At 43.3% G+C, this 23,376-nt stretch overlaps 4 protein-coding genes across 4 annotated transcripts; 2 read left to right on the top strand and 2 right to left on the bottom strand.

Annotated features, from left to right (window-relative positions):
* The first annotated feature begins 5,206 nt into the window (after positions 1-5,206).
* LOC101777290 (heavy metal-associated isoprenylated plant protein 28) lies at positions 5,207-6,471 on the top strand. The gene is made up of 3 exons (XM_004965498.2): positions 5,207-5,367; positions 5,478-5,553; positions 5,643-6,471. The coding sequence occupies exons 1-3, from the start codon at positions 5,362-5,364 to the stop codon at positions 6,089-6,091; spliced, it is 531 nt and encodes a 176-aa protein (XP_004965555.1). The 5' UTR covers positions 5,207-5,361; the 3' UTR covers positions 6,092-6,471.
* An 831-nt stretch (positions 6,472-7,302) lies between these two features.
* LOC101776886 (arogenate dehydrogenase 2, chloroplastic) lies at positions 7,303-9,811 on the bottom strand. Its single transcript, XM_004965496.3, has 6 exons — positions 9,110-9,811; positions 8,540-8,707; positions 8,322-8,404; positions 8,169-8,238; positions 8,013-8,087; positions 7,303-7,874 (listed from the first exon to the last, which is right to left on the bottom strand). Exons 1-6 carry the CDS (start codon positions 9,698-9,700, stop codon positions 7,704-7,706), a joined length of 1,158 nt encoding a protein of 385 aa, XP_004965553.1. The 5' UTR covers positions 9,701-9,811; the 3' UTR covers positions 7,303-7,703.
* Positions 9,812-11,598: 1,787 nt separating this feature from the next.
* Positions 11,599-12,582, top strand: LOC101786854. Its single transcript, XM_014805045.2, has 3 exons — positions 11,599-11,805; positions 12,151-12,209; positions 12,465-12,582. Exons 1-3 carry the CDS (start codon positions 11,599-11,601, stop codon positions 12,565-12,567), a joined length of 369 nt encoding a protein of 122 aa, XP_014660531.1. The 3' UTR covers positions 12,568-12,582.
* A 2,302-nt stretch (positions 12,583-14,884) lies between these two features.
* Positions 14,885-21,437, bottom strand: LOC101776478 (polyadenylate-binding protein-interacting protein 8). Its single transcript, XM_004965495.2, has 10 exons — positions 20,857-21,437; positions 20,270-20,383; positions 20,119-20,163; positions 18,782-18,854; positions 18,584-18,696; positions 18,446-18,505; positions 17,400-17,447; positions 17,227-17,295; positions 15,387-15,448; positions 14,885-15,285 (listed from the first exon to the last, which is right to left on the bottom strand). Exons 1-10 carry the CDS (start codon positions 21,292-21,294, stop codon positions 15,228-15,230), a joined length of 1,080 nt encoding a protein of 359 aa, XP_004965552.1. The 5' UTR covers positions 21,295-21,437; the 3' UTR covers positions 14,885-15,227.
* Between the last annotated feature and the right edge of the window lie 1,939 nt (positions 21,438-23,376).

Here is a 23,376-nt window from a genome sequence, read left to right as displayed (position 1 = left end):
AGCTAGTGTTCAAATCAAGGGAGCTAAGTTATGCATCTATGGTTCCAAACAACTCCTATACGTAAATGCACAAGCATGTTAAAGAAGGCATGTGCAAGTTTGGTAAAATATAGGGGATTCATGCATCCGGGGCTTGCCTTCAAGCAAGGAGGAGGAAAACTGCTCGTCTGCTTGGGCGGCTTCGGCTTCTGGAGGCAGGAGCTCAGCTACACCTTCTTCTTCTGGCGCCGAGTGCAGCTCGTAGAAGCCGTCGGCGAGAGGTAGCTCTACACGAATGCAATGCATGGGTTAGCATTTAGACGGTTATTTCAACAGCAACACTTGCAAGTTTGAGCCCAGAAACTTGCGGCAAGTTACAGGAGGGTGGGGAGGTTCAATGGAGTTGATGGAGATCAAGATACAAGGGTCGGATGGGGAGGAACTTATGATCTGATCCTTAATCTAGAGGAATAGATGTGCTAGGGGTCCTCAGACTTAACGCTGAAAGGTTCCCAAGTTTTACACCTACACCCTCCGTTCAAAGAAAAAGATACAGCCGAGCCCTCAGGCGAGGCGGAGAAGGGTCGGCGGAACAGACAGGGTCGGGCGAGACGGAACCGGGGTCGGGCGGATAGGAGGGGTCGGACGAGGCGAACAAGGGTCGGCAGCTTACCTTCGTCTTACATAGAAGACTTGAGCGGAAGGACTAAGTGCTTGGGATAGCGGAGAGGATGTCCGGTGGTATTCCGGCGGCGGCGGTGCTTCTTGTGGATCACAAGCAAACTCTTGGGCAGCACTGAAAGCAGTGGCTGGTGGATTGGGGAAAGGTGGTGTTTGAGCAGAGAGGAGAGTTCCTCGGACTTAGGTGGTGGCGCTGCGAGCTCGAACAGGGAGTAAGAGAGAGGGCAGCGCTGGCAAAGGGGAACTCCGGTGGGACTCCGGCATCCCATTTTATAGCTGCACGGAAGAGGGAAGGGGGGGAGCGGCGCAAAGGCCGGGGAAGAAATGATGGAGTGCTCTGCCGGGGTGGTGATTGAGCGACGAGGGCGGTGGAGCAGGTTTTCGGGGATGACACCGGCGGTCATTGGGCGCTGACGTCAGGATGGCGCAGGCGCGGGTTTGCCGGTGGTTGAGATTTGGCGGAGGTGGGCGTCGTCGTGCGGTGGAGCTGATGGAAGTGACCCGGGAAACGGCGCTAGGATCGAGGGCGCACAGGTGAGAAGACAGGCGGCTGCGGTCGCACGGGCGAGCGCGGAGCAACAGATTGTCGGGGCGGAGCTTCTGACAAGGCGGAAAAGGAACTGTCGCTGCCGCGGTCTGGGTTGGCAGAGGAGGCATCGTCACGTAGCGAGGATCGGGGAGGCGCGACTGTGGCGAGGTGACGGAAAAGACGGGCGGCATCGGGCTCTGCAGCCGGGATCTGGCGATGTGATGATGGGCGCGGGCGGCAAGGTGCTGCAGAAAGGGTAGCAGAGGAGCTTCCGTCGCGATTGGGGAAGGGGGCGCGAGAATCCATCCGGTCGTGGCCGGCGACGAGGCGGAGCGGCGGGCGTCAGAGGAGTTGAGCCACGTGGCAGAGGAACTCTGAAGCGGGCATACAACTCGAGTGCGCCTGTTGCGGGAGATCTGGGGGGAAAAGATCTCGTGGGCCCATCGGTCAGTCCTGGTGGTCCACGGCTCGAACTGAAGGGCGACGTTGAGGGATGGCTTAGGAAGATCCGACGGTGGGTTGGGGGTCGGCGGGGTCGGAACTGGGGAGACCACGGCGAGGGGTCGGATCGAAGGGTCGGGAGATCTGGAGGTTGAACACTTAGGCTTGGAAACTGAGACAGGTGATCAGGGACTCGGATTAAGATTGACGCGAAGGATTTTCATCCGAGGCCATTACAAAAAGATCCAGACCAACACTACAAATGCTGGTCAGAAGTAGTATCATCATCATCTAGGGCGAGGTGGTTATGGCACAGAAATTCCCAGATGAAAGAAGATGGAACAAGACCTAATATTTATGCAATCTTCTCAATTGATCCACGCCTTGGGATCAGAGTTTAATAACTTGTTTACTTCTGCTATATGTACAGGTGGTGTACGGGAGTGCGTTACCAATCCTGGCAGGGCAGACAAGCCATGGCGTGGAGATTCCACCTAGCTACACCAACGTCGGCGTAGAGCAGCTTGTTGATAGCCAATATGAAGTCCTAGAGCTCGACCTCCTGGGAGGCGACGGGGAAAGGACACTAGGAGATGCGCTTCATGGGATCATTCTATGGCGCAAACGCTACATCATCATTCCCGGCACGGAGGCATCTCCTCAGAGCTCAAGACCGCTCCCCACAGATCCCCAGCAGCGACCTTCTCCTCAAAGCTCAAGACCGTAGTCTCCTGCACAACCTGTTCCAGGACCGTCGCTTTCTACTCGATCAAGGTGTTCATCTGCACCACATCCTGGTGGTGGGAGTGACGACGACAATAACAACACCCCTCCCCGATCACTATCATCGGGACTAAGAGCAGCCCCGATGAAGGAACCTGCAGCACCACTTAAGAAGTCGCGACCACCGCCTCCCAAGCCAAGATAGAGAAAGAAGAAAAGAAGGAGCCTGAAGTGACTCGTAAGGAACGTTGGGAGGCAATGACTCATGCGAAACAGTGGGCCAAAATCCAAGCAGAGGCCAGTGAGTGGTTCAAGAAACAAGCTGAAGAAAAAAAAAGCAAGGGAGATGGAGCCACGGCCAGTAAATCAAAGAGATTTAAATTTTTTTATCAGGATGGAAGTAGAAGCCAAGAAGAGGATACCACTACTATCAAACTCCGAATGGGCTTTAGTCAAGGCTGATGAGAGGGACAAAAGGAGAGGAAAATCATCTTCCAGTGGTGCTGTCCCCGACCTCGGGCATCTACCAGAAAAAGACGCTCAAAAGATAGCAGCAATGCTCTTAGATCAACAAGCACAAGTATTGAAATTCATGGAAGAAAACTTGATGAATGTTTAGGGCAAGTTGAGCCGCCAGCTGCATCGCCAGTTGAACCGAGATGGACCTTTGAGCTAGGCAAGTCTCTAGTAAGGCCTGAGTTGGTACGAAAGCTATCAACAAAGATGTACGAATTCCATCAATGGTACGTGAAGGTGTCCGCCGACTCAAGGGAGATGTTCGGCCTTAAGGTAAAACTGATAGATTTTTACGGCGAAGACGAGAAAGTTCTGTGGCTAGAATTCAAGGATATATACGAAGTGTACCATCATGATGCCCTGGACATCTCTCTGATCAGCGCCTGGGTTTTGTAAGTGTTCGTTTGTCTACATGTAAATTTTGGCTCATATCATTATTTTTTTTACGTGCGTCACCGTACTAACTTCGTCTTCCATTTTATGTAGGATGCTAATTCAGACGTGCCGATGAGAAGCGTACCTACATATTGGCTTCATGGATCCATCCGCAATTAACCAAAAATAGATACAGGTATCGCTGAAAAAAACTTTGGTGGAAGTATACAATTTCCTAGACAAACAAAAATTCAAGGATTTCATACTACTTCCATACAACTTCAAGTAAGTGTGTGTATGCCGTCTACTTTCATTTTCTTTTTTCTTACCTGATTAATGTTAGTTAACTCTAATATGTATGAACATTTATGTACGCAGCTTTCACTGGATCCTCATTATAATTGAGCCTGAAAGAAGTCACGTCACTGTCTTCGATTTGTTGAGGAAAGATCTAATGGAGTATCGAGACATGCAAGATATGCTAGGCTTGTAAGAATTCTGGATCTTTATCTCTATGCAAAAGTTGGTTTCCTAAATTTTATCCCGGTTACACTATATCATTCATTATTCTAATCCGCAGCACATGAAAATAATTCATGTGGACACACAAAGGTCCATTCAAAGAAAAAATTACATGGAACACAGACTTCCCGGTACGTATGAAGTCTGCACATTTTTTACATTGTATAACACGAATATTTCATAACTTATTTTTTCCCCACTGAAGTGCTTAAGACAGAAACCTAGGAATAATCTATGTGGCTACTATATCTGTGAGCACATGCACAGTTTTATGGGACCTAATGGACTAAAGATGACGCCGCTCGTTAATTATTTTTTAACTCCTTATATTTAATTGTTCGTGTAACATTCACATATTTCCAAATTATAGACGTTAAATATTCAACAAGGACTCTTGAAGAAGGAAAGAGTAGCGGCAATTTAGACGCTCTGAGCAACACCTAGACGGGAAGATTGTAGATATATAGTTTGATTTGTATATATAATACACGCTAAGATCGATTTGTATAGTATGCTAAGAATTGTATATATATACTAAGAATTGTGTATGTATATAGTAATTGTATAATTACTAATTTCATTTGTTTAAATACTAGTTGATTTCATTATAAAAAAAGTCTCAATTGCTAAAGGTTAACAAAAGGGTTGGGGGTACGTACGTGATGCAGGCGCCATACAGGCGCCTGCATGGCGTGCGCCTAAAATTTAAGTAAGACTTTAGTCCCGGTTGGGTTTACTCCCGGTTGAAGGACCCAGGACTAAAGACCTCCCTTTTGTTTCTATTGGTTTATTCCGGATGGATTTTCGGGAGATATGCACCCTACCGATCGGGAGACTGAAGGTGAGTTCTCTACTAGTGAATGAATAGACCAATATAGTTTGTGTCTGTCGACAATATCATTGTCTTTGCGGGTGTGTTCCAAAACATCATCAATAGGTTTTGCTGACTCCTTTTGATAATTTGGAAAAGAAAAAAAAAACTTTGCTGGTATCTCGCAGTAAGAGCGACCTGATATTTTTGTTTGCCTACTTGCTCAATTTGCGCAGATATCTATCTTAACCAACACTATCCCTGCTGCGTCGATTCAACTTAGTTTTTATAGTTTATACTTCACTGGTCGTTGTCAATGACCGAAGCATCCAAGTAATGGCAGGCAACTTCCAGTCATTCTCGTAGGGAAGAAATACTGGGATCAGCACGGCCAGCGACGTCACGGCAATTGAGGCCAGTATAGGCCACAGTTGCATGTCGTAGATCAACTATTCGTTGCACCATCGCTTTTTCGGGCTCAGCGGGCTACAGCAACGCGGAAATTAGCCGCCAATATCCTGGCATTATTGTTTACGCGCACGTCATCAACGCACGCATCATCACCAAGCATCTTGACTTGACTTCGGTGACTTGATCGACACAGCTTCTTCTATTGGCTTATCTCCGGCTGCAACTCCGATCCAGTAGTGTTCCTTGTGCATATATACACACCAGTACACTGTCCTAGTGAACTCCCCGAAGTGAGTATACTTTGCCATCGGCAAGGTCGCAGTTCTCAATTAACTAGCTTCGATTTGCGTCTTCTACCCAAAGAGCAGCTGCCATGACGGTAAGTTTGTTCTGCTGTAGCATCTCATCATTTTGCTGGTTTGATGCAAATTTCTTGAGAAGTTCTCGTGTTCGTTCTCGTATATGCTTCTGAAACTTGCATGCGTGCAGATCGTGGAGATGCGTGTGAACATCGACTGCGACGGCTGCGAGGGCAAGGTCAGGAGGTCCCTGGAAAAGCTTGAAGGTACACCACCAAATTGTTCACCCAGATCCATCGGTCAACAACACTAGAATCCCTCAGCCTTACAATCGCTTCATTTCTTCCTTGATCAGGAGTGCACAGCGTGAGCATAGACAGGATGCACGGCAAGGTGACGGTGATGGGGTCGGTGAGCCAGAAGAAGGTGCTCCGCGCGGCGCGGCGCTCCGGCAGGCTCGCCGTGCTGTGGCCGTCCGCCTACAACAACCCGGCGTACCACCACGCCTACGCGCAGCCGGCGGCGGCCTACTACCCCAACCATTACCAGGCCAAGCCCGCGCAGGCGCTGGCGCAGCACCACCACTACTTCAGCAGCGTGCCGCGCGGCGGCGTCTCGTCGGCGGCCAGGATGCCGGTGGCGCAGTACCCCCAGGGCAAGGCCAGCTCGTACAACTACCACGTGCACGGGTACTACGACTCTGAGCTCTACGGGAACTACCACGAGCAGCCCGGCGTCGTGCCGGCCGCCGTGCGGAACTACTTCAGCGATGAGAACCCGACTGGTGCTTGCTCGATCATGTGATGTGATCGTGATCGGTCGCTCCGCGTCTGATTGATTCACCGCCGGCCTCTGCTGTGTCTTGTACAGGAGTACTTTAAATTTTGTCGGGGAAGAAGACGCGTGGTGATGTAAATTTCAAAGGTCATGCTACATATTTGACTTGTTCCCTGCAATAGTGCAAGTGCGAGCTCAGTGGGTTCAATGTTTCAGATCAGTCCCACACCAGCTCTGTTTCGTTTTCGGTTATTAGTTGGGCTGGTCTGGTTGGTTGGCTCTGTGCCTGGTTTGGGTTACAGCCCAGAGGCCTATATCCATTCGTTGGACTTAGAGACGCACACACACCGTTCTTTTTTGGGATTGTTTGACACAGTATCAATAAAAAAGAATCATCTACCCCATTAGCTGCAGTATACAAATATAATTTTTAAATGCCCTATGAGCAGCCCATAGTGCTATGGGTGACTTTTATTATATTCTTTGTATGGACTACTTATACAATGGTATAGGTGGCTGAATGGAATATAATATTGCCTATGGAATATTTTTCTACCGGTCGCCCGCACAAACATCGCAACCTATCCTGCATGGCAGGAAGAATGAATGGAGGGAAAGAAAAGCTCGCTACAACTTAGTAGACAGTCTATAACATACTTCAATACACAGGGAGCGTTCAATATCCCTGTTTACCTGTGGAAACATACTAGTTTTGAAGAATGTGTAGCTAGACTATTATAACTAGTTTGCTAACTTTACTATGACACCCCAAGTATTGTTTCCCTCGTGACCACTTTGTACTGGAATGAGTCTTCCTAGTCCTGACACTTGTAAGAACAATAAAAGAGTTTAGGATATAGATCTCTACATGGCAAAGTATAGATCAGATTATCATTTTTCACCATGCCTCTTGCCTCCCACCCCCGACACAAACAAACAAAATAACTTTGTCCCACACCTCCACCTCTTAGTTTCATCACACAATTGTGCATCCATCTCATGTGTTCCTTGAGACAATGGTGCGATAACTTGATGGTTGATCATGGTGCACACCTCCACAACGTCAATGTCGTTTTGTCGCACCATGTTTGCAAGATATTATTGTTGTTATGGCACACAAATACAATGCGAACTTTTTCTATAAAAAGCATATCACAAATGTAAATGCTCACATGCACACACTCACCCCTATAAATTGTACACAACAATAACTACTTTTACACTACGTAGCATGATTCTTTTGTCAAACTATAGTGGCTGCAACATGTTCATTATTTATAACAATAATATACTATTTCTATAAAACAAGATATCCTTTCTGCCTCATCCCTCGTGTCCTCTCAATCTACAATGAACATTTCTAATCACATCTCTTGAATTGTATTATTACATTAGGCAGGCGGTCTGAAAGGAAGGGGAGAGATCAGGAGTCATAACAACTAAAGTGTAGCAATGATCTTACTCTCCCACTGATGCTAACAACTATGTTAATTGCACACATACAACTTTCACAACAAAACAACAATAGGGAGAGGCATGGATTTAGCATTGACTTGGGATGGAAGCGACCGGTTGACGTGTAGTAGTAGAGGCTACAAAAGCAACGGATCGGAGGATACATGTTTCTTCTCTTTTGTAGTTAGAGGCGATAAGAGAGGCCCGCAAAAGAATTAGACCTGCCATTTTCCAATTTTCTTGAAGAAACCACCGGCATAGGGACCCTCTCCACGATTTGCTTTCGTAGTAAATCATGGAGCCGACCATACAACATTTGTCTCACCTTCTCAAATGCCCTCTCCAAATTGTCAAGCTGTGCGTAAAATTATGAAAGGCGTGATGTTGGAGCCTTTAGGCGCACATACTATTAGCAAATGTTACGTATACTCTATAGTAACGTAGGTGAAGGATAATGATGGTGCATCATGAGAAGACGGGAGAGTTTACTTGCCTGCTCCGTGGCATTAACATTATACATGAAGAGCCCGTAGTATAGATCGAAACTATCACTTACGGTGTTATGTGTCTGCAAAGGGTATAGGCAACAAGGTCACAAATAAGCTCTTGGCAATCAATAGTGGACAAGACCATGACATTCAATACTTACAAGTTGTAGCAAGCTCTCATAACCTTTGGTATTTATTGGGGTTGACTTCAGATTCAATTGTGACAAAACTCTGTAGTCAACAATGTTAGTCAGCTAGCGGTTGCATAATGACGAGTTATTGTATAAATATTTTAGATACGTAATGTCACTAGCCTCCCAATTGTGTGCGTGATGAACTGACTTCCCGCGGCGTAGCGATCATGCTCCGCACATGACATCTCTACCATCCTACATCCCTACCAGAATCATTTAGAACAAAATGAAACAAAAGCTTCATATGTTAACTCTAGTCAGTTGCTACTTCTCACACAAAAGTACTATCCATTGTGAACATCAAAGAAATAAAATGCTCATGGTCCCAATAGAATTACCTCCTGTTCAAATATGCTCAAGAACTGATCACACTTGGTTGCTTGATCTCCTCCTTCCGCGACCCTGACCTTGTTGTAAACAAAAGGTAGCTTGCCCCAGCCATGTTTACCACTCTCCGGCCCAAACATCGGGTGCGTGCAGACTATCCCAAACCCCGGTGGAAGAATCTAACAAGTTGGCATTACATCAACAAAACAGTAATCCTCAATCCACAGCAATGGACCACACAGTCTTTATTATTTTTTTTGAAAGTGCAGTTGAAGTTCCAACAGCAGGCATTCAGGCCAACGCTGTAGTCTTTTTTTCTGAAAGACCAGGCCAACGTCGTAGTCAGTACAGAGGAATCCATCCATAAGCTACGAATTCTGGCCAGGGGGATTTGACATAGTGTTCTCCGCCACTCAAGCTTGCCACCTACTCCTACGTACCTCCTCAGCCAGCTACCAACAGTTTCGTCTCACTACTGCATTGCAATATTGCATTGGTTGGTAGTAGGTCTGTAGGTGTTGAAATTTGTTAGATGTTAATTACAGCGCTTAATTTATCCGGCTCTGCAACTGCAAATTTACCTCGAGGAGGAGGTTGCGGGGGAACTGCTTGACGGAGAGCACGTCGGCGACGATGGTGTCGGGGCGGAGCTTGTGGAACGGGATGGCGCTGACGACGCTCTCCGTGGACAGGATGGAGCTGCAGATGAGCAGCACGTCCGGGCGCTCCTCGCAGAGCGCGTCGACGCTCCCAAAGAAGCGGATCCCGTGGTCCGCGCAGTAGGCGGAGTAGTCAGATCTGGAGGCCGCCAGCACGGCATGGCCCTGCCGCTGGATGCCGCCCGCGATGAACTGCCCGAAGTTCCCGAACCCCACGATCCCCACCCGCAGCGCCGCGGGGGCGGGGGCCGCCGGCGCCGGCGACGGGGTCGGTTGATCGCTATCGTGGCGGAGCTGGTGCTGCTCGTGCTCGGCCGCCGGAGGGGCGCAGGGATTTGCCGCGCCAGCCGCGGCGGAGAAGGCAGCGGCGGCGGCCGGCCTGATCGGGCGGAGCGCCGCGAAGGCGCAGAAATTGGGGGCGTAGCGGCGCAGGAAGCCGCTGGCGCCGGACGACGCGGCGGCGGTGGCGGTGAAGCAGCTGGGGCCGGCGAAATGGCGGAGCGAGGAGGCCATCGGCGATCGACCGACCGGCGTGTTTGGTTTGGTTGGTAGCGGCAGCGCCCGCGTGACGGAACGCCGATGTGTTCTTTAGGGTTTTCTTCCGTGATCCGACGGTTCGCGCGTCGTGCACCGCGAAGCGAAGCGTATGGTACGGAGTAGGTGTCAGTTGGTGAACGGGTGGGGTCCACACATCAGGGTGTCGGGTCGTGGCAGTTTAACAAGTTTTTTTCTTATAAAAAAAGGCAGTGGGTTGATTTAGACCCCATGATAAAAGTTGGAGCTTGTGTTCACATTATATTATTTTATAAAATTACCTTAAAAGTTTTCCAGATGATTTAACACAGGCTAGATGCTACTCCGCTAGTTGGTAAGCCTATACACGCAAGATAATGCAATTCTGGAAGGAGATGATAGTCATGGACCCCTTTTTGTCGTGGTGGTAGTGTTTTGGTGAACCAACAGGTCATTAAAGTGTCCGCCTTTTTTTTTTGAAAAAGTGTATTTTCCTGAGAAAATTTCTTATTTGGTCCTAGTAAAAATAAGACTTTCTTATTTGACGTTGAAAAATTTGAACTTTCTTATCTAACACTAGGTTGAACTTTCGTTACTTATTTGACATTGTCTGGATTGAAATTTCGTTACTTATTTGACATGATTGTCTATTCCGTCGTCAGTTAACTACGGTAAACAGTAACCCATGATTCTCTCTCCCTCTTTTATTGACCAAAACAACATCCAAATCATTTCTAAAATTCATGAAACTTTTAATAGTGATACAATAGAGGGAGAAGACCCCATTTTGCATAAGAACAAATATGTAGCACTTAATAAACCTTAAAACTAAAATTCACCAAATTTGATCTTTTTAATGATTATCTGAATTCCTAGGGTATAAAAAACTTTCCAAAGATTCTTTAAAAATAACTAATATTTGGATTGTGGGATGAAGTAATTTATAAAATTATTATATATCATAAGTGACAAAGAGATATTTCAAGTTTTTAATAAAAAGTACTTTTTTGTTAATAAATACAAATGTCTTCGTGTCACTTATGATAGGTAATAATTTTATAACTCACCTCATCCCACAATAAAAATATTAGACATTTTTTGAAAGCTTTTGTGCTCAAAAAATTTAGATAATATTTTAAAGTAGCATAATTCGGTGAATTTTAGTTTTAAGATGTTAAATGGTATATATTTGTTTTTATGCAAACTTGGTTCATCTCCATCTATTGATTTGGATAGCATTTTGGTCAAGAAAATAGGGAGGAAGAATTTATAAGTTACTGTTCACACGAGTTAACTAACGGAATAGACGGCAGTGTCAAATACGTAACGAAAGTTCAACTCAGTGTCAGATAAGGAAGTTTAAAATTTTCAGGGTCAAATAAGGAAACATCATCTTTACTAGGGCAAAATAAGAAATTTTCTCACTTTTCTTATGAAAGTGTGGCATTCGTCCCTCATATTTTAATTAGTGCGACGATCCAATAACTAAATATCAGTGCACTAATCATCCCCACCTCGACTTAACAATGATTTAGTGCTATCTAATAGTGATTTATGCCACATAATTATCTATCTAATTACCATTTAGCGATGTAATAAGATAAAAAATATATAATTTATAAAAAATTGTAAATCCTCTAAAATAGCTATCCATAAAAAAAATTAGAAAATTAACGGAACCGACTCGTACCTACACCTATTTTGACATAAAACGTGGCTAAGGCAAGCTCCAGTGCGTGAAAAAATCGAACAGTGAGCAGTTTTTTTTTTATGAAGAACAGTGAGCAGTTCAAATCGAACCATACACATAATGACAGGACATTTCGTTGTGAGACTTGAAAATCGACCACGAAACTCGGTTCGACGCGAGGCGCATTAAAAAATCAGCAGCACGGCAGATGCGGCGGGAGCAGCGCAACTGCCACTCCGTCAGTTCTAGCGAGAGAAAGCAACGCAAAAGCGGTTTTTTAGCCTATTTGGTAGAGCTTCACGCAGCTCTAGATCCTCAAAACAGTTCCGCTCCGGTGCTCGACCTCCGCGTCGCCCCGACGAGCACTGACTGCACCATCGAGATGCTGTCGTGCAACTGCGAAACAATGCCATCGGTTAGCTATCCTGCAAAATGTATGATGTGTCTGTTCTTCAACCATCATTTTGAGTTTCCGAATCTACTGAATTCTTGCAGTATTTATGAGTAACCGTATACCTTGGAGCAAATTGACACCCCCTGAGGTGCATTTTGAGAGCATTCTTCAGATGTGCATCAACCATTCCAGATCTAGTTCACAGTTCTTGGAGCATTCTGTATGATGTGCTTACTGCATTCGGTACTTCAGCAAATTGTGTAGCATATAACATCTATATACGAGCAAATTCTTTTGTAAAATTTCTTTATTCTTTATCAACTTCAAAGAAAGGTAAAAGCTCATCTGTTGATTATAAATTGACAGGTCTACACTAAGCCGTTCAGCATGCTTCCATTGTCAGCAGTGGAGAAACCAGACAACCTGTACGTAGGCCTTTGCAACATTCTTCAGATTCTTAAATAAAAGTTCACAAAGAACAAACTCTGAAAGTGAACACCAGTTCCCACCCGAATCTTATCTTAATAAAAACTGTCTCTGAAAGACTCTGTCTAGACGCTTTACCGAGTAGACAGCATAATACATCTCATATTATGCTGGCTAATGTTACTGTGAGGAGATCAATTTTCACAGTTACTAGTGATCCTTCGATTTGACATTTGCACTAAATTTTATTGCAGGTTGATGCAAGGCCTGTTGGACAAGCTTGTTCCCATGCTGGGGGAGCAGCTGCTGAGAGACTACCATTCCTGGGTTCAGCAGCAGCCTGAAGCTTCTTCATGATCATGAAGTAGAGGGTGACGGCTCACGATCCTCCGATGCCATGAGCAATTAATTTTCTATGTATGGACAATTAATTTATGTATGAACAAGGTTAATTTTATGTCATATGACAACAATGGTTAAATTATGTTGCTTGGAACAAAGTTATATTGAGAAAACACCACGTACAGCGAAAATCTCTATTTCTGGGAAAACACCACGTGAAGAGAAAAAAAATGAGAAAAAATTGGGAAAACACCAAGGGCATTAGTGGACAATCCAACCAAAAACTCTGTTTCTGGATCTGGAGCCGTTGTCTCAGCCAAACACTTTTCCTCAGCTCCACGGTGAGAGCATAGATCCACGCTGGAGCTGCTCTGTGGTGGAGCTGTTGTTTTTGAGGATCTGGAGCTGCGTGGAGCTCTGCCAAATAGGCTCTTATTTTACAAATATGCCCGTGCGTTGCAACGGAGGGAAAAAAAATCTAGCATCCAACTGTTGCTATTCACAAGTTGTCTTATTTTGATGATATTCAGCTGTCATTTGTTGAGCGTAAAGTCACCGCCATTGGCTAAACACAATTGCTATCGTTGATTGTCATGGCCTTGCCACCACTTTTGCTCACTCAACTTTCGCCTTACTCAGCCGTCCACATGAGCTGCATCAAGGAGCATTTTGTAGGTGCTTCGATCAAGAGTGGCATCACTTCACCATGGAGGATATGGTCCATCTCTTTTGGTATCTAATTTTCAAAAAGATTCAATATAGAGCTCTCGCTCAAATTCTTAATTATTCGCACATTAAGTTCGAGTGTTCTAAAAAATCCTTCGGTTCCTAACTTTTTATCTATGGAAAGATCCTTGAACTACAATTTTTTTTTATTCTTTGGATTAGTTTTATTGCTATTTAATTCTCTTCTTATTCATTTGTATCTAATTTTTATAGTTAAATGTACTTCACAGTTTAAATTTTTTTTTGCCCAAAACACGAAGCACATCTAAGAGGCGATCGTACCAAGCACCATCCCTACCTCTCTCTTGATTTCTTCTGTGCTCCTTCATCATTCAAATAGGCAAATGGCAGCTGCACTGCAGAGCACCCATGCCAAGCATTGGCTCCACCTGCATCTCTCTCATTCCCTCTCTCAACTACTCGTCTCCAAGTCTTCTTGTGGTTGCTAGTGCAGCATGTCCATGCAAGGGCCTTGAGGGTGAGCTCAAGCATGACGTGTAGCCTCACGAGCTACTCCTGTACTCGTCACCACGTTGAGGATCAATGCACCATGGGCTCATGGCTGAAGCAGATGGACATAGAGGGGAGCAGCAATAATAAGCGGCGTGCATGGGGCAAGGTGAGCGGGCGGCGGAGGGTGGCCTCCCTATTGTTTCTGCTGCCTACGAGTCCTGGCCGACCACGACGGGAGAGTTCCAGCCTTCCATCATTAAGAACTATTCCAAGAACCGTGGGTTGAGTACGAAAAAGTTGAAGAATTTTTTTTCAAAACAATCACGATGGTTGGAAGAAACAACTGCATTTTAATATTAGATAGAGATACGTAGATCCCACCAATCAATGTTCACACAGCAGCTATTGAACACAAGTTATGTTCGACTTGCCTTGACTGCACGAGTCGAACGGGCCCTGGAGCTGCTAAAAAAGTGATTTAGAGATGACCAAAATCTATATTATATGATACTAAATTATTGTTAAACTAAAGTAGGAATGATAAAAGCACCGATTTAATTAAGAGAATGATTTGCATCAAATGAAACATGAGGGATGAATGTCACACTTTTGCATTACTAAGATACGAAAAATACATTTTATTTACCCAATCAACATAGAAATCCAAGTATCCAACCCGTCACCACACAAACCCAACCCATAAAACTTATTCGTTATTAAAAAAAAAGAAAAAGACCGTTTAAATCGAAACCGTTAGAAGATGGCTTACGTGTTGTCGACTGCAATTTACATTTTCCAGGTGACATTTTCATACTCTAGATTTATTTATACGTGTTTCTGCGCTGAGAAAAACTGTATCACCATCTCTCTTCATTTCTCACACCAAACAGGATTGATGCCTAAAAGGCTAAAAGATTGCGTCGCTTCCCTCACTTACATTTGGCATCGACTATATGCACAGAGCTCCCACAAATTAAAACGTTAGAAATGCAAAAAGGGTGAAAGCCTGAGTTCGGCCATCAGCATCAGGTCACAAATTGGGCATCAGACACGGGCCAAGCCAATAGGCCTGCTGTCCGCCTCAAGATAGTGAACTACTACCACCCAGACTACTAGCAATTTTGTGAACGATCTACATCCGAAGAGATTAAGATGATCAGGCAAAGGCGAATAACAGAAGCCATAGACATTATTTGTTCGAATGACTGTCAAGGCTGCCATAGCATCATACATAATCAACCTTTAGGTCAAAGAAAGAAAAAGGAGGTCAAAATAGAGCTCCCAGCAACCATACAGATGGGTCTGAGAAACATAAGCGAGGGGCTTTCAACTAGACAACTAGGGTTTAATCAACGACAACTCTCTTCAACGACAATTGCTGATCCGCAACGCGACAGTCTCTAAGGCTGCGCGACTCGCTTTGTTGCCTGGAAATTTGCTGCTGCCCTGGACGACGGCTTCACATAAGCCGGATTCAGTACGACGTCACACGGGATTCAGTACGACGTCACACGGGGCGAACGAGGGCGGACTGGGGTCTTTGACGGACTCACCCTGAAAAACCAATAGCACAGTATACAGTAAGCACAGGATGGAAAACACGGCACCCTTAGCATGGTAGGAACTTCGAACTCATGCAGAAAGTATGTTCTTGCCTGACGGGAAGCGTGCCAAGAATCATGCCACTGCAGTTCAGAGCTAGAATAGCACTATCTGCCTGCAGAAACGGAATTTATAAATTGGCCAAGCTCCAAAAAAATGAACAAATAATTTTTGCATCCTTGTTTTGTATCAAAAGAAGCATTTCTTATTAAATGAAAATTCAGCAATGTACAGCCCACATAATTGAGAAAATCAATGTAAATTCTTCTGGTAACTACACTTCCTTTGCAAATGCCACCCAAATAAGTACCATTTATCTTTATGAAATTCACTTCATCTGATAAACAAGTAATTGTTACCTAAGATGTCACTAGCCCTCCTAGGCACCAGATAGGCATTAGGCAACAAATTCACTTCATCTGGTATCGAGTAATTGTTACCTAAGATGTCACTAGCCTTCCTAGGCACTAGGCAACACTACTCTACACAGCAAACCAGGCCTGCCTGATTGCAGGAGGTAGACAAAGACAGAGCCACCTGTCTAGCGTCATGCCTTCAGGGAACACTAAAAAATAAAGGTTGTTTTTGGATGCGTGCAGATGAACTATTTTAATTTTGACCAACCATACATTTTTTACCATATTTCTAAAAAAGACTTTCATAAGTTATAATTTGATTAGGTCTAAACATATAATGCAAGATTATCACCAACACAGATGACTAGCCCAGGTTAAAACGTGGCAGTGTTATTAGATCTGGCAACACCATTGACACAAATGACTGGTTGAGGTTAAGTCCATGGGTGACCAGTCCAACTACATGTTTCGTTCAAAAATTTTCAGCCTACAAGCATGTATTTCAATTCCCTGCATGCAAAGTAAATGATTATAGCACCATTTTAGATAGCTGAAGGGATCATAAACATTAAGGAAGCTCCTAGTTTGTTAGTGCACGACTTGCAAGGTAATTGCTTTGCAACATGGTGAGCAAAGTTGGCTTAATTAAGCACATCTCCAGTTAAAAGTAAGCCCACAATTTGTCATTCAGGCACTTGTATATTAGTATTTCTGTAAATCAGAAACTACCACAAACATATGTAATTTGACTCATCTGTATTTTGCTCAAAAGCTTGTGAGACTAGGCATAGAATGCTCTAATGATTAGGACTATCTAGCATAAATAATTCAAGCAATCTTGAAATTATGCTTGTAACGATACATGTGTTGTAAAAGAGGATGCAGAATATCTAGCAAGTTAGCAGAAGACTGACAGCTGCCAGAATAAAAGCAGTAGGAAAAAGGTGAGATACAGCTAGGAGCAGAAAGATGCATATGGATCTATAATATCAGTGTTGTGAATTAGTGATATATCTAATAGCAATCAACTTACCCATGAGGAAATGGAAAGTACATATAGCACAACATTGGTTCTACATGGTGAGAATCTATAAGGGCTTTGTACTATAGTAGAAAGCCTTGTCAGCGCAACAAGAAAAAAAATCAAACGCATGTTAACAGCCTTATTTTACTCGAATAACTTAAATGCTTAGCAAATAATGTCAATTGCAAAGCAAATAAATAATCCAAACATGAACTATGTAAGACTGAAGAAATAGAATCTGAGATAAATCAGAAAGTGAATCCTCCAATCATGAGAAAACCAGATGTGGAAGGATTGAAAAGCTTAGTTTAAAGACAAAATGGCTACACCGAAATTACCCATTGGATGGGTTTGACAAACAAAATATTGTCACGTTTACCTTTCTAACAGGAATTCGTTCACATGAGAAAGTGTTTGTGTTGTTCTTTCCAATGTTATTGGCATCATTTCTGATATAGAAACTGATTTATTCTTGATGACAATTAGCATACTGAAGTCTCCTGTTTTACTTACTTGGACAAACTCAACAAAGGCAATGCACGTGGAGTGCACATAATCACCAAGTAGCCTCAGACGAGAAACCTAAGTAAAAAAGGAACATAACTATTAACCAAATTATTTATGCTTAGCCATGTAAAAGAAACACATTCCTACAACGAAAACATAGAGGTAAGTAGGTAACATACTTCACCGCATGTTCCCTCAAAGAATTGTTTCACTACATCTTCTGCAACCTACACAATAAAGGAAATAAGTCGTACTACAATCATTATATTTAACATTTGAACAGAAAAAAAATAAAACCTAAAAACGACACCTAGAACTTAGCATTTGAATTTTTTTTTCCTCAATTTCACCATTTATATTTACCCTACTACCATTCAGATTTCAAATACTTAGACAAAGAAAATAATACAAATATATACTCAGGTATGGCACAATACAATCACAACATAGATATATAACTCTTGGATCTAAAATTCTAAATATCACAACATCTCAGGTACCACTTTGACAAATATCCTCAACCATTGGGATTCTAAAAAAAATAATGGTGTTATCCTCAGTACGAACTGAGTCAAATATCAGCTCATAACCAACTCCTAGAACCCACTTTTGAATTTGACTGTTTTTCAAATTTTATGGTGAAACTGTTTTCTCACGGGACTTTCAAAATCAGAAAGAATTAGCAAGCATCAACATGATTCCAACTCCAGCCACACAAAAATGTAAACTCAACAGCAAAATTCACAAGTGACAGCTACTACACAGTATGCAACATTTCATCTTCAAAGTGAACAGAGTTTTTATCCCAAAAAAAACAGTGAACCTAATACAGCTTCATTGACTGGTCAAGTGCTATCTTAAACATCAAGGTGCAAAAGCTTCTGAAGCTTATGGATAAAGGATTGCCATTTTGAAAGAAAGATGAGATCATAAATTGACTTCAGACGAGAACTACTCATTGATTAATATTTGTTACTACACACAAAATATTGGCCAATTGTAACAAATACACTGGATTCACTGGTATCAATTCACACATCTCTCTCATTTCAAACATCTTTAACAGATCATGTTGAATGGTGGTGATAAGAAAACTTAGCACATATTCACAAGAATGCCCAACTGTGAAGATTAGCTATTAGAAATATTTCATGTGCACTGTTCCAGGATACAATTACAATAAGATGCGAACAGAAATAAGAAATAATTATACCATACAGCATACCTTCTTGTCAATGTTAGTACAATATACAGTCCTGGATACCATTTCTTTCTCATCCTCAGTCTGAAGGAAAAGGAGATTTGCTTGTTTTGTTACAGATTTAACATCAATAGATGATATAATTTATATCTGTCTACTTACTCGAGGAAGAAATTTGGGGTTCACAGGTAAAATTGCTGTCTTTGATGGCAAAACTTTGACAGGATAAAAACCAAGAACGGTTCCACCAAGTGTTAGTGCTGTTCTTGCACCAACTGCAGAAAAAGCAGCTTCATTCAGGACTGCTGCTTACACAAACATAGGACTATCAAATAACAATTGGTGTATTGAAGCTACTACCATCATCTGCAAACTCGATAAAGGCAAAACGCAGCACTGAGTTAGGATCACCACAGATACGGCAATCTACCACCTACAAGAGAAGATGTGTCATAAGAAGTAAACCATAGAGAGATAAATGTGAAACGAAGTTAGTAAAAATTCAAGAAACACCCAACACCATCCACATTATGAAGTATTTTAAAGCAAGAGAGGACAGGGGGAGCAATGATAAATCCATGTATGAGCTACCAGGTTATATCATATGTCTTTTAAGTTTAAACTCTGCATAAGGATATTAATCATGTTTCATGAAAGATACTACTGATCTTTAATAACTAAAAATGAGTGCAAGAGCTATAGAAAAATTAGTACATGCATTAAGTTTGCAAATATGAACTGAATCAGTTATAACTAAAACAGCGCAGACAGCAATTCTCTATGGTCGTCTGTTCCGTACCTAACAGAATGTGGTAAATTACTAGCTAGCAACATCACAACAGAGAACAGACCATTTGCTAGCAACATCACAACAGCCGCATCACTAATGGAACAATGGTCTCATGTATCTTTCATATCCTCAAAACTAGTAAGCATCACTATGACTAACTTAGTAGGGTGTGGCCTAATACGTAGTCCGAGAAAGCCATCTGCTTACAAATATCAATTATGCAAGTTTGACAGGGGAAGAACATCACCCATGTGCCCCCTGCTTTATGCTAACCACCATATTGGAATGGTATATGAAGACGATCAATTCCACGCTTATCAACCTGATCACCAACTATTTCAACCTTCCATCTTTCCTTAACAATTCAAGTGTCTAACCAATCTTAGGAAGAACTAGGGATTAGTTTACAAAGTTGATCTTTTCTAGGATTAGTAGCCACCCAGGAATACTTCAAGAACCCATACTGCCTCTCTTTTCAAACAACCATGCATGATACATTCAGGGAATGAAACCCTAGAAGTTTCATGGAGAAAACAAGAAAGAAATCAAGGCAAACCTAAATATTGGAATTCAGTGCAAATGGCAAGTAACTGATTTACTTGTTTTTAAGTCATAATGCAACTTCATTCTTCGTTCAGCTACCCTAGAAATTACAGATCTCAAGAGTTCAATTGTTACGACACATTATAGGCAAAAATGTCAGTATTCTGACAAGGTAGATAACATCAAACAAAGCATATGTCAAAAAACAACTTTAAACTATTAATTTCTAAGATGCAGGAAAAAAATTGAACCTCCAGGAGAGACAAAAACAAATATTTGGTCAATTATTTTTTGTTTTCAGGATATAGGCAACAAAAAATTAATGACCTCAAGTGGAGTTGATATTAGGAATCTTAGAACGCACCTGCCCACAGGTTGAAAAAACTTCGGCGAGTTTCTGTTCAGTTACCTGCAAATCCCAATATATCAAAAAAAAGGAAAACAAATATACCAAACAGAACTCTATGATATTCTTATAACAAAATATACAAAACAGAACTCTATGATATTCTCACATGCTGATCAATGTCAGAGACATAGACTGTTCGCTGCACACTGGCCTCCCTATCAGCTCGACGAGGGCGGCCTCCCATCATCCTTCTCCTCCCCTGAATGAAGCCATTCCTTCTCTATAACCACACAGGTCAAATGCAGCTGATTATTCTCAAGACACTACCCTCACTGTACTGTACTACCCATTTACCCAATTCATAGCACTGGCAAACAATATGTTGGGAAAATATAACTACAACAAAAGAAACAAATAAAGAGAACGAAACGATCAAGTGAATCCAATTACTGAAAAAACATGTGCAGAGCAAGGATCCGAGAATAATCAACCGACAGGAATCTATAATAGGGAAATATCAAAATCAACTAATGGTACCAGGTTGATTAAATTTTATATGACAACCAGTCTAGACCTAAAACCCTCCCAGTAAAAGATCAGCTCTCGAGTCGATCGCACTTGAGTAGCTAAAAATCCAAAGCCATCAACATCAGGAAACCTCCAAACCTACCGATCGACCCAGAAACAGTCCACTGCTAACCCCTACCCGCGGAGAGACCCGCAACAAATCGGACTCTGCAATTCAGTGATTACCCGTCGATTCGGCTGGCCGTTGGCGGATCCGTCGCTGCTGGAGTCCCTCCCCCCGGCGCCGCCCATGCCACCGCCGCCCACGAGCTGCAGCACGTGCATCGGCTGCTGCTGCGGCGGCGGCGGCGGGAGCTGGTGGTGTCGCGCGTAGTAGTCGATCGCCGGCGACACGAACACGGGCGCGTCGGCCGAGAGGCGGCGGGCGCCGCCATCCCCGCGGCGGCGCGAGAGCGGCACGAACTCCTCCGCCGAGGGGTTCAGCTTCGAGAGCAGGTCCTCCAGCTTCCTCATGTCACTCTCGTACTCCCTCACCTCCTCCTTCCCGGCCTCCCCGTCGCCGCCCTTGGCCGCCGCCGCCGCCTCAGCCGCGGCCGCCTCCCTCTCCGCCGCCGGCACGGCGTCCGCGCCGCGGATCGGGCCCTCCGCCGCCACGGCAACCATCTCCGCTCCGCCGAGCCGGGCCGAATCGAGGCCGATCGCCGCCGCTGGCCGGAAGAATTCGCGAGGAAGCCGAATCGAGAATCTTCCTTATTATTATTGGAACAGTGGAGGGGGCGAAATAGAAAAACGCGAGGAGCCGAGGCGAGATCGCTTTCGGGGCGGTTGGCTATAAATAGGAGCCCGAGGCAAAAGCCTCCGCCCTTTTCCTCCAATTTTTTTTCCTTCCGCTCCCGTATTTTCTCTCAGCTAGAAAATAATTTAATTTGGATAAGGAAATCGATTTCTTTTTTGGAAAGAAATGTTTCGCGACTTGGAAGGGGGGCGTGGGGAGTGTGGCACGGCGGCGTCGGGATGAGCGGCCTTGGCACGGGCTTGCGACGCGGACGGTGTGGATCTTCTATGGCTGCTGTGTGAGCTCTAGGATTTTTCTAGGACTTTTGACTGGTCACTGGTGTACGTATACGGTGGAACAGGGAAGAATATGCCACGTGGCTATTTGGGAGGATTAAGTGCCGGTAAGAGTGTGCAGCAGGCGGTTTTGAATATTGTAGAGCTTATCTCTCCACTCCTAGCTAGCCTTTTATCTTTTGCACTGTTCAATGAAAAAAAATTAGTTCTACTAGCTCTAAGCTAAATTGGTGGAGACGCCGATAGTAAAGGTGTGTTTGACTGTGATATGTAATGAGAGATCGTGTTGCGTTTTTTAAAGAATCTTTTGTTTTTTGTTGTTCTATATGAAATTAAGGACGGCATTGAAGAGTTTAATCATCGATAATCTCTTAACCAATGTGGTACTTAGTTGTGCACCGGCGAAAATTGAAATACGATGTGCCCAAAACCTTGTCAAAATAAGAGTTTGTTAGTTGTTGTGTTAAACCATTACTTGATTTGTGGGTTCTATTTTATGATAATCTAATAACGCTATAACTAGATTAGCCGATTGTCGTGCTCCACAAAGTTGCAGCTTCCAGGAGAGAAAATGAGCACAGCAAATGCTCGATATAAGGTCAATAAACTTTGGTGCAATGGTATGACATTATCCTGCAAACATATGGAGTTATTGTGCCGCGAATTGTCTGGTTGTACATCTTACTTTTTATAGAATCTTGATCTCCAATGGGAGATTGAATAGCACCACATGTGATTAACAAAATCATATCTAGAATCGTAATCATCGCAACAGATTTATTAGAATTCAAAAATGCGAATGTATATATCGCTTTGGTAGAGTTCATGATTTAATTTGCCATCTTGTAAATCTTTATTACCAATAAATTTAATTTATTTTTTTTGCGAAGTCATCTCTAAAAGATGAAATTTATATAAAAGAGAATTAGATAGAGCTCGTGAACTATGATTTCAGCTGTAGGATAAGTAAGATCATAAGGTTTTAAATCGTTGGTGCCCACTTATACACCCAATTCGATAATAAGGGGGTGTTTGGATCTTTAGTCCGGACTAAAATTCATGTCACATCGAATATTCAGAGGATAATTAAGAGAACTAAACATGAGCTAATTATAAAACTAATTACACAGATGGTAGCTAATTTCTGAGATAAATCCATTAAGCCTAATTAATCCATCATTAGCACATGTTTACTGTAGCACCACATTATCAAATCATGAACTAATTAGGCTCAATAGATTCATCTCGCAAATTAGCCTCTATCTGTGCAATTGATTTTATAATTAGTCTATGTTTAATACTTTAATTAGTATCTAAACATTAAATGACAGGAATTTTAGGAACGGGACCTAATTACATTTGCACTTTTGTCCTATTTGATCTGGACGCAAGTTTTTCACGACAAGGATCAAACAATATTTTAGCTAGTTCGTGTTGTCCCATGCTGCTCGGGCGCGATGGCGTCACGTGTGATCCTGCCGCACGAGGGTTATAAAATTTCGCTGCTGCAGGGGATCACAACGTCTCGGGCCTCTAATAAGTGCTGACGCACGTGAGTTCAGATAAAAAGGCATGCGCGTAATTGCTCACGAAGAAGATATACTCTTTCCTTGTTTTTCTTTCTTCTTCTTGAGGAAAAAGACAAACGCCTTTACAAAAATTTCTGAAATATAA

The sequence above is a fragment of the Setaria italica genome, chromosome IV (genome assembly GCF_000263155.2).
Source record: "Setaria italica strain Yugu1 chromosome IV, Setaria_italica_v2.0, whole genome shotgun sequence".
Taxonomy (NCBI): domain Eukaryota; kingdom Viridiplantae; phylum Streptophyta; class Magnoliopsida; order Poales; family Poaceae; genus Setaria; species Setaria italica.
Note: the sequence above shows the minus strand (reverse complement) of the source record. Positions and strands in the feature narration are given on the sequence as shown.

Coding starts and splice junctions, on each gene's coding strand:
- LOC101786854 (XM_014805045.2), top strand. CDS start 11,599: ATGCGGCGGGAGCAGCGCAACTGCCACTCCGTCAGTTCTAGCGAGAGA. Junction 11,806..12,150: donor ACTGCGAAACAATGCCATCG/GTTAGCTATCCT, acceptor ATAAATTGACAG/GTCTACACTAAGCCGTTCAG. Junction 12,210..12,464: donor GTGGAGAAACCAGACAACCT/GTACGTAGGCCT, acceptor ATTTTATTGCAG/GTTGATGCAAGGCCTGTTGG.
- LOC101776478 (XM_004965495.2), bottom strand. CDS start 21,294: ATGGTTGCCGTGGCGGCGGAGGGCCCGATCCGCGGCGCGGACGCCGTG. Junction 17,296..17,399: donor TTGAGGGAACATGCGGTGAA/GTATGTTACCTA, acceptor TTTTTTACTTAG/GTTTCTCGTCTGAGGCTACT. Junction 15,286..15,386: donor CTTGGCACGCTTCCCGTCAG/GCAAGAACATAC, acceptor TTGGTTTTTCAG/GGTGAGTCCGTCAAAGACCC.
- LOC101777290 (XM_004965498.2), top strand. Junction 5,554..5,642: donor GTCCCTGGAAAAGCTTGAAG/GTACACCACCAA, acceptor TTCCTTGATCAG/GAGTGCACAGCGTGAGCATA.
- LOC101776886 (XM_004965496.3), bottom strand. CDS start 9,700: ATGGCCTCCTCGCTCCGCCATTTCGCCGGCCCCAGCTGCTTCACCGCC. Junction 8,405..8,539: donor TGAGCATATTTGAACAGGAG/GTAATTCTATTG, acceptor TGATTCTGGTAG/GGATGTAGGATGGTAGAGAT. Junction 8,088..8,168: donor ATGAGAGCTTGCTACAACTT/GTAAGTATTGAA, acceptor TACCCTTTGCAG/ACACATAACACCGTAAGTGA.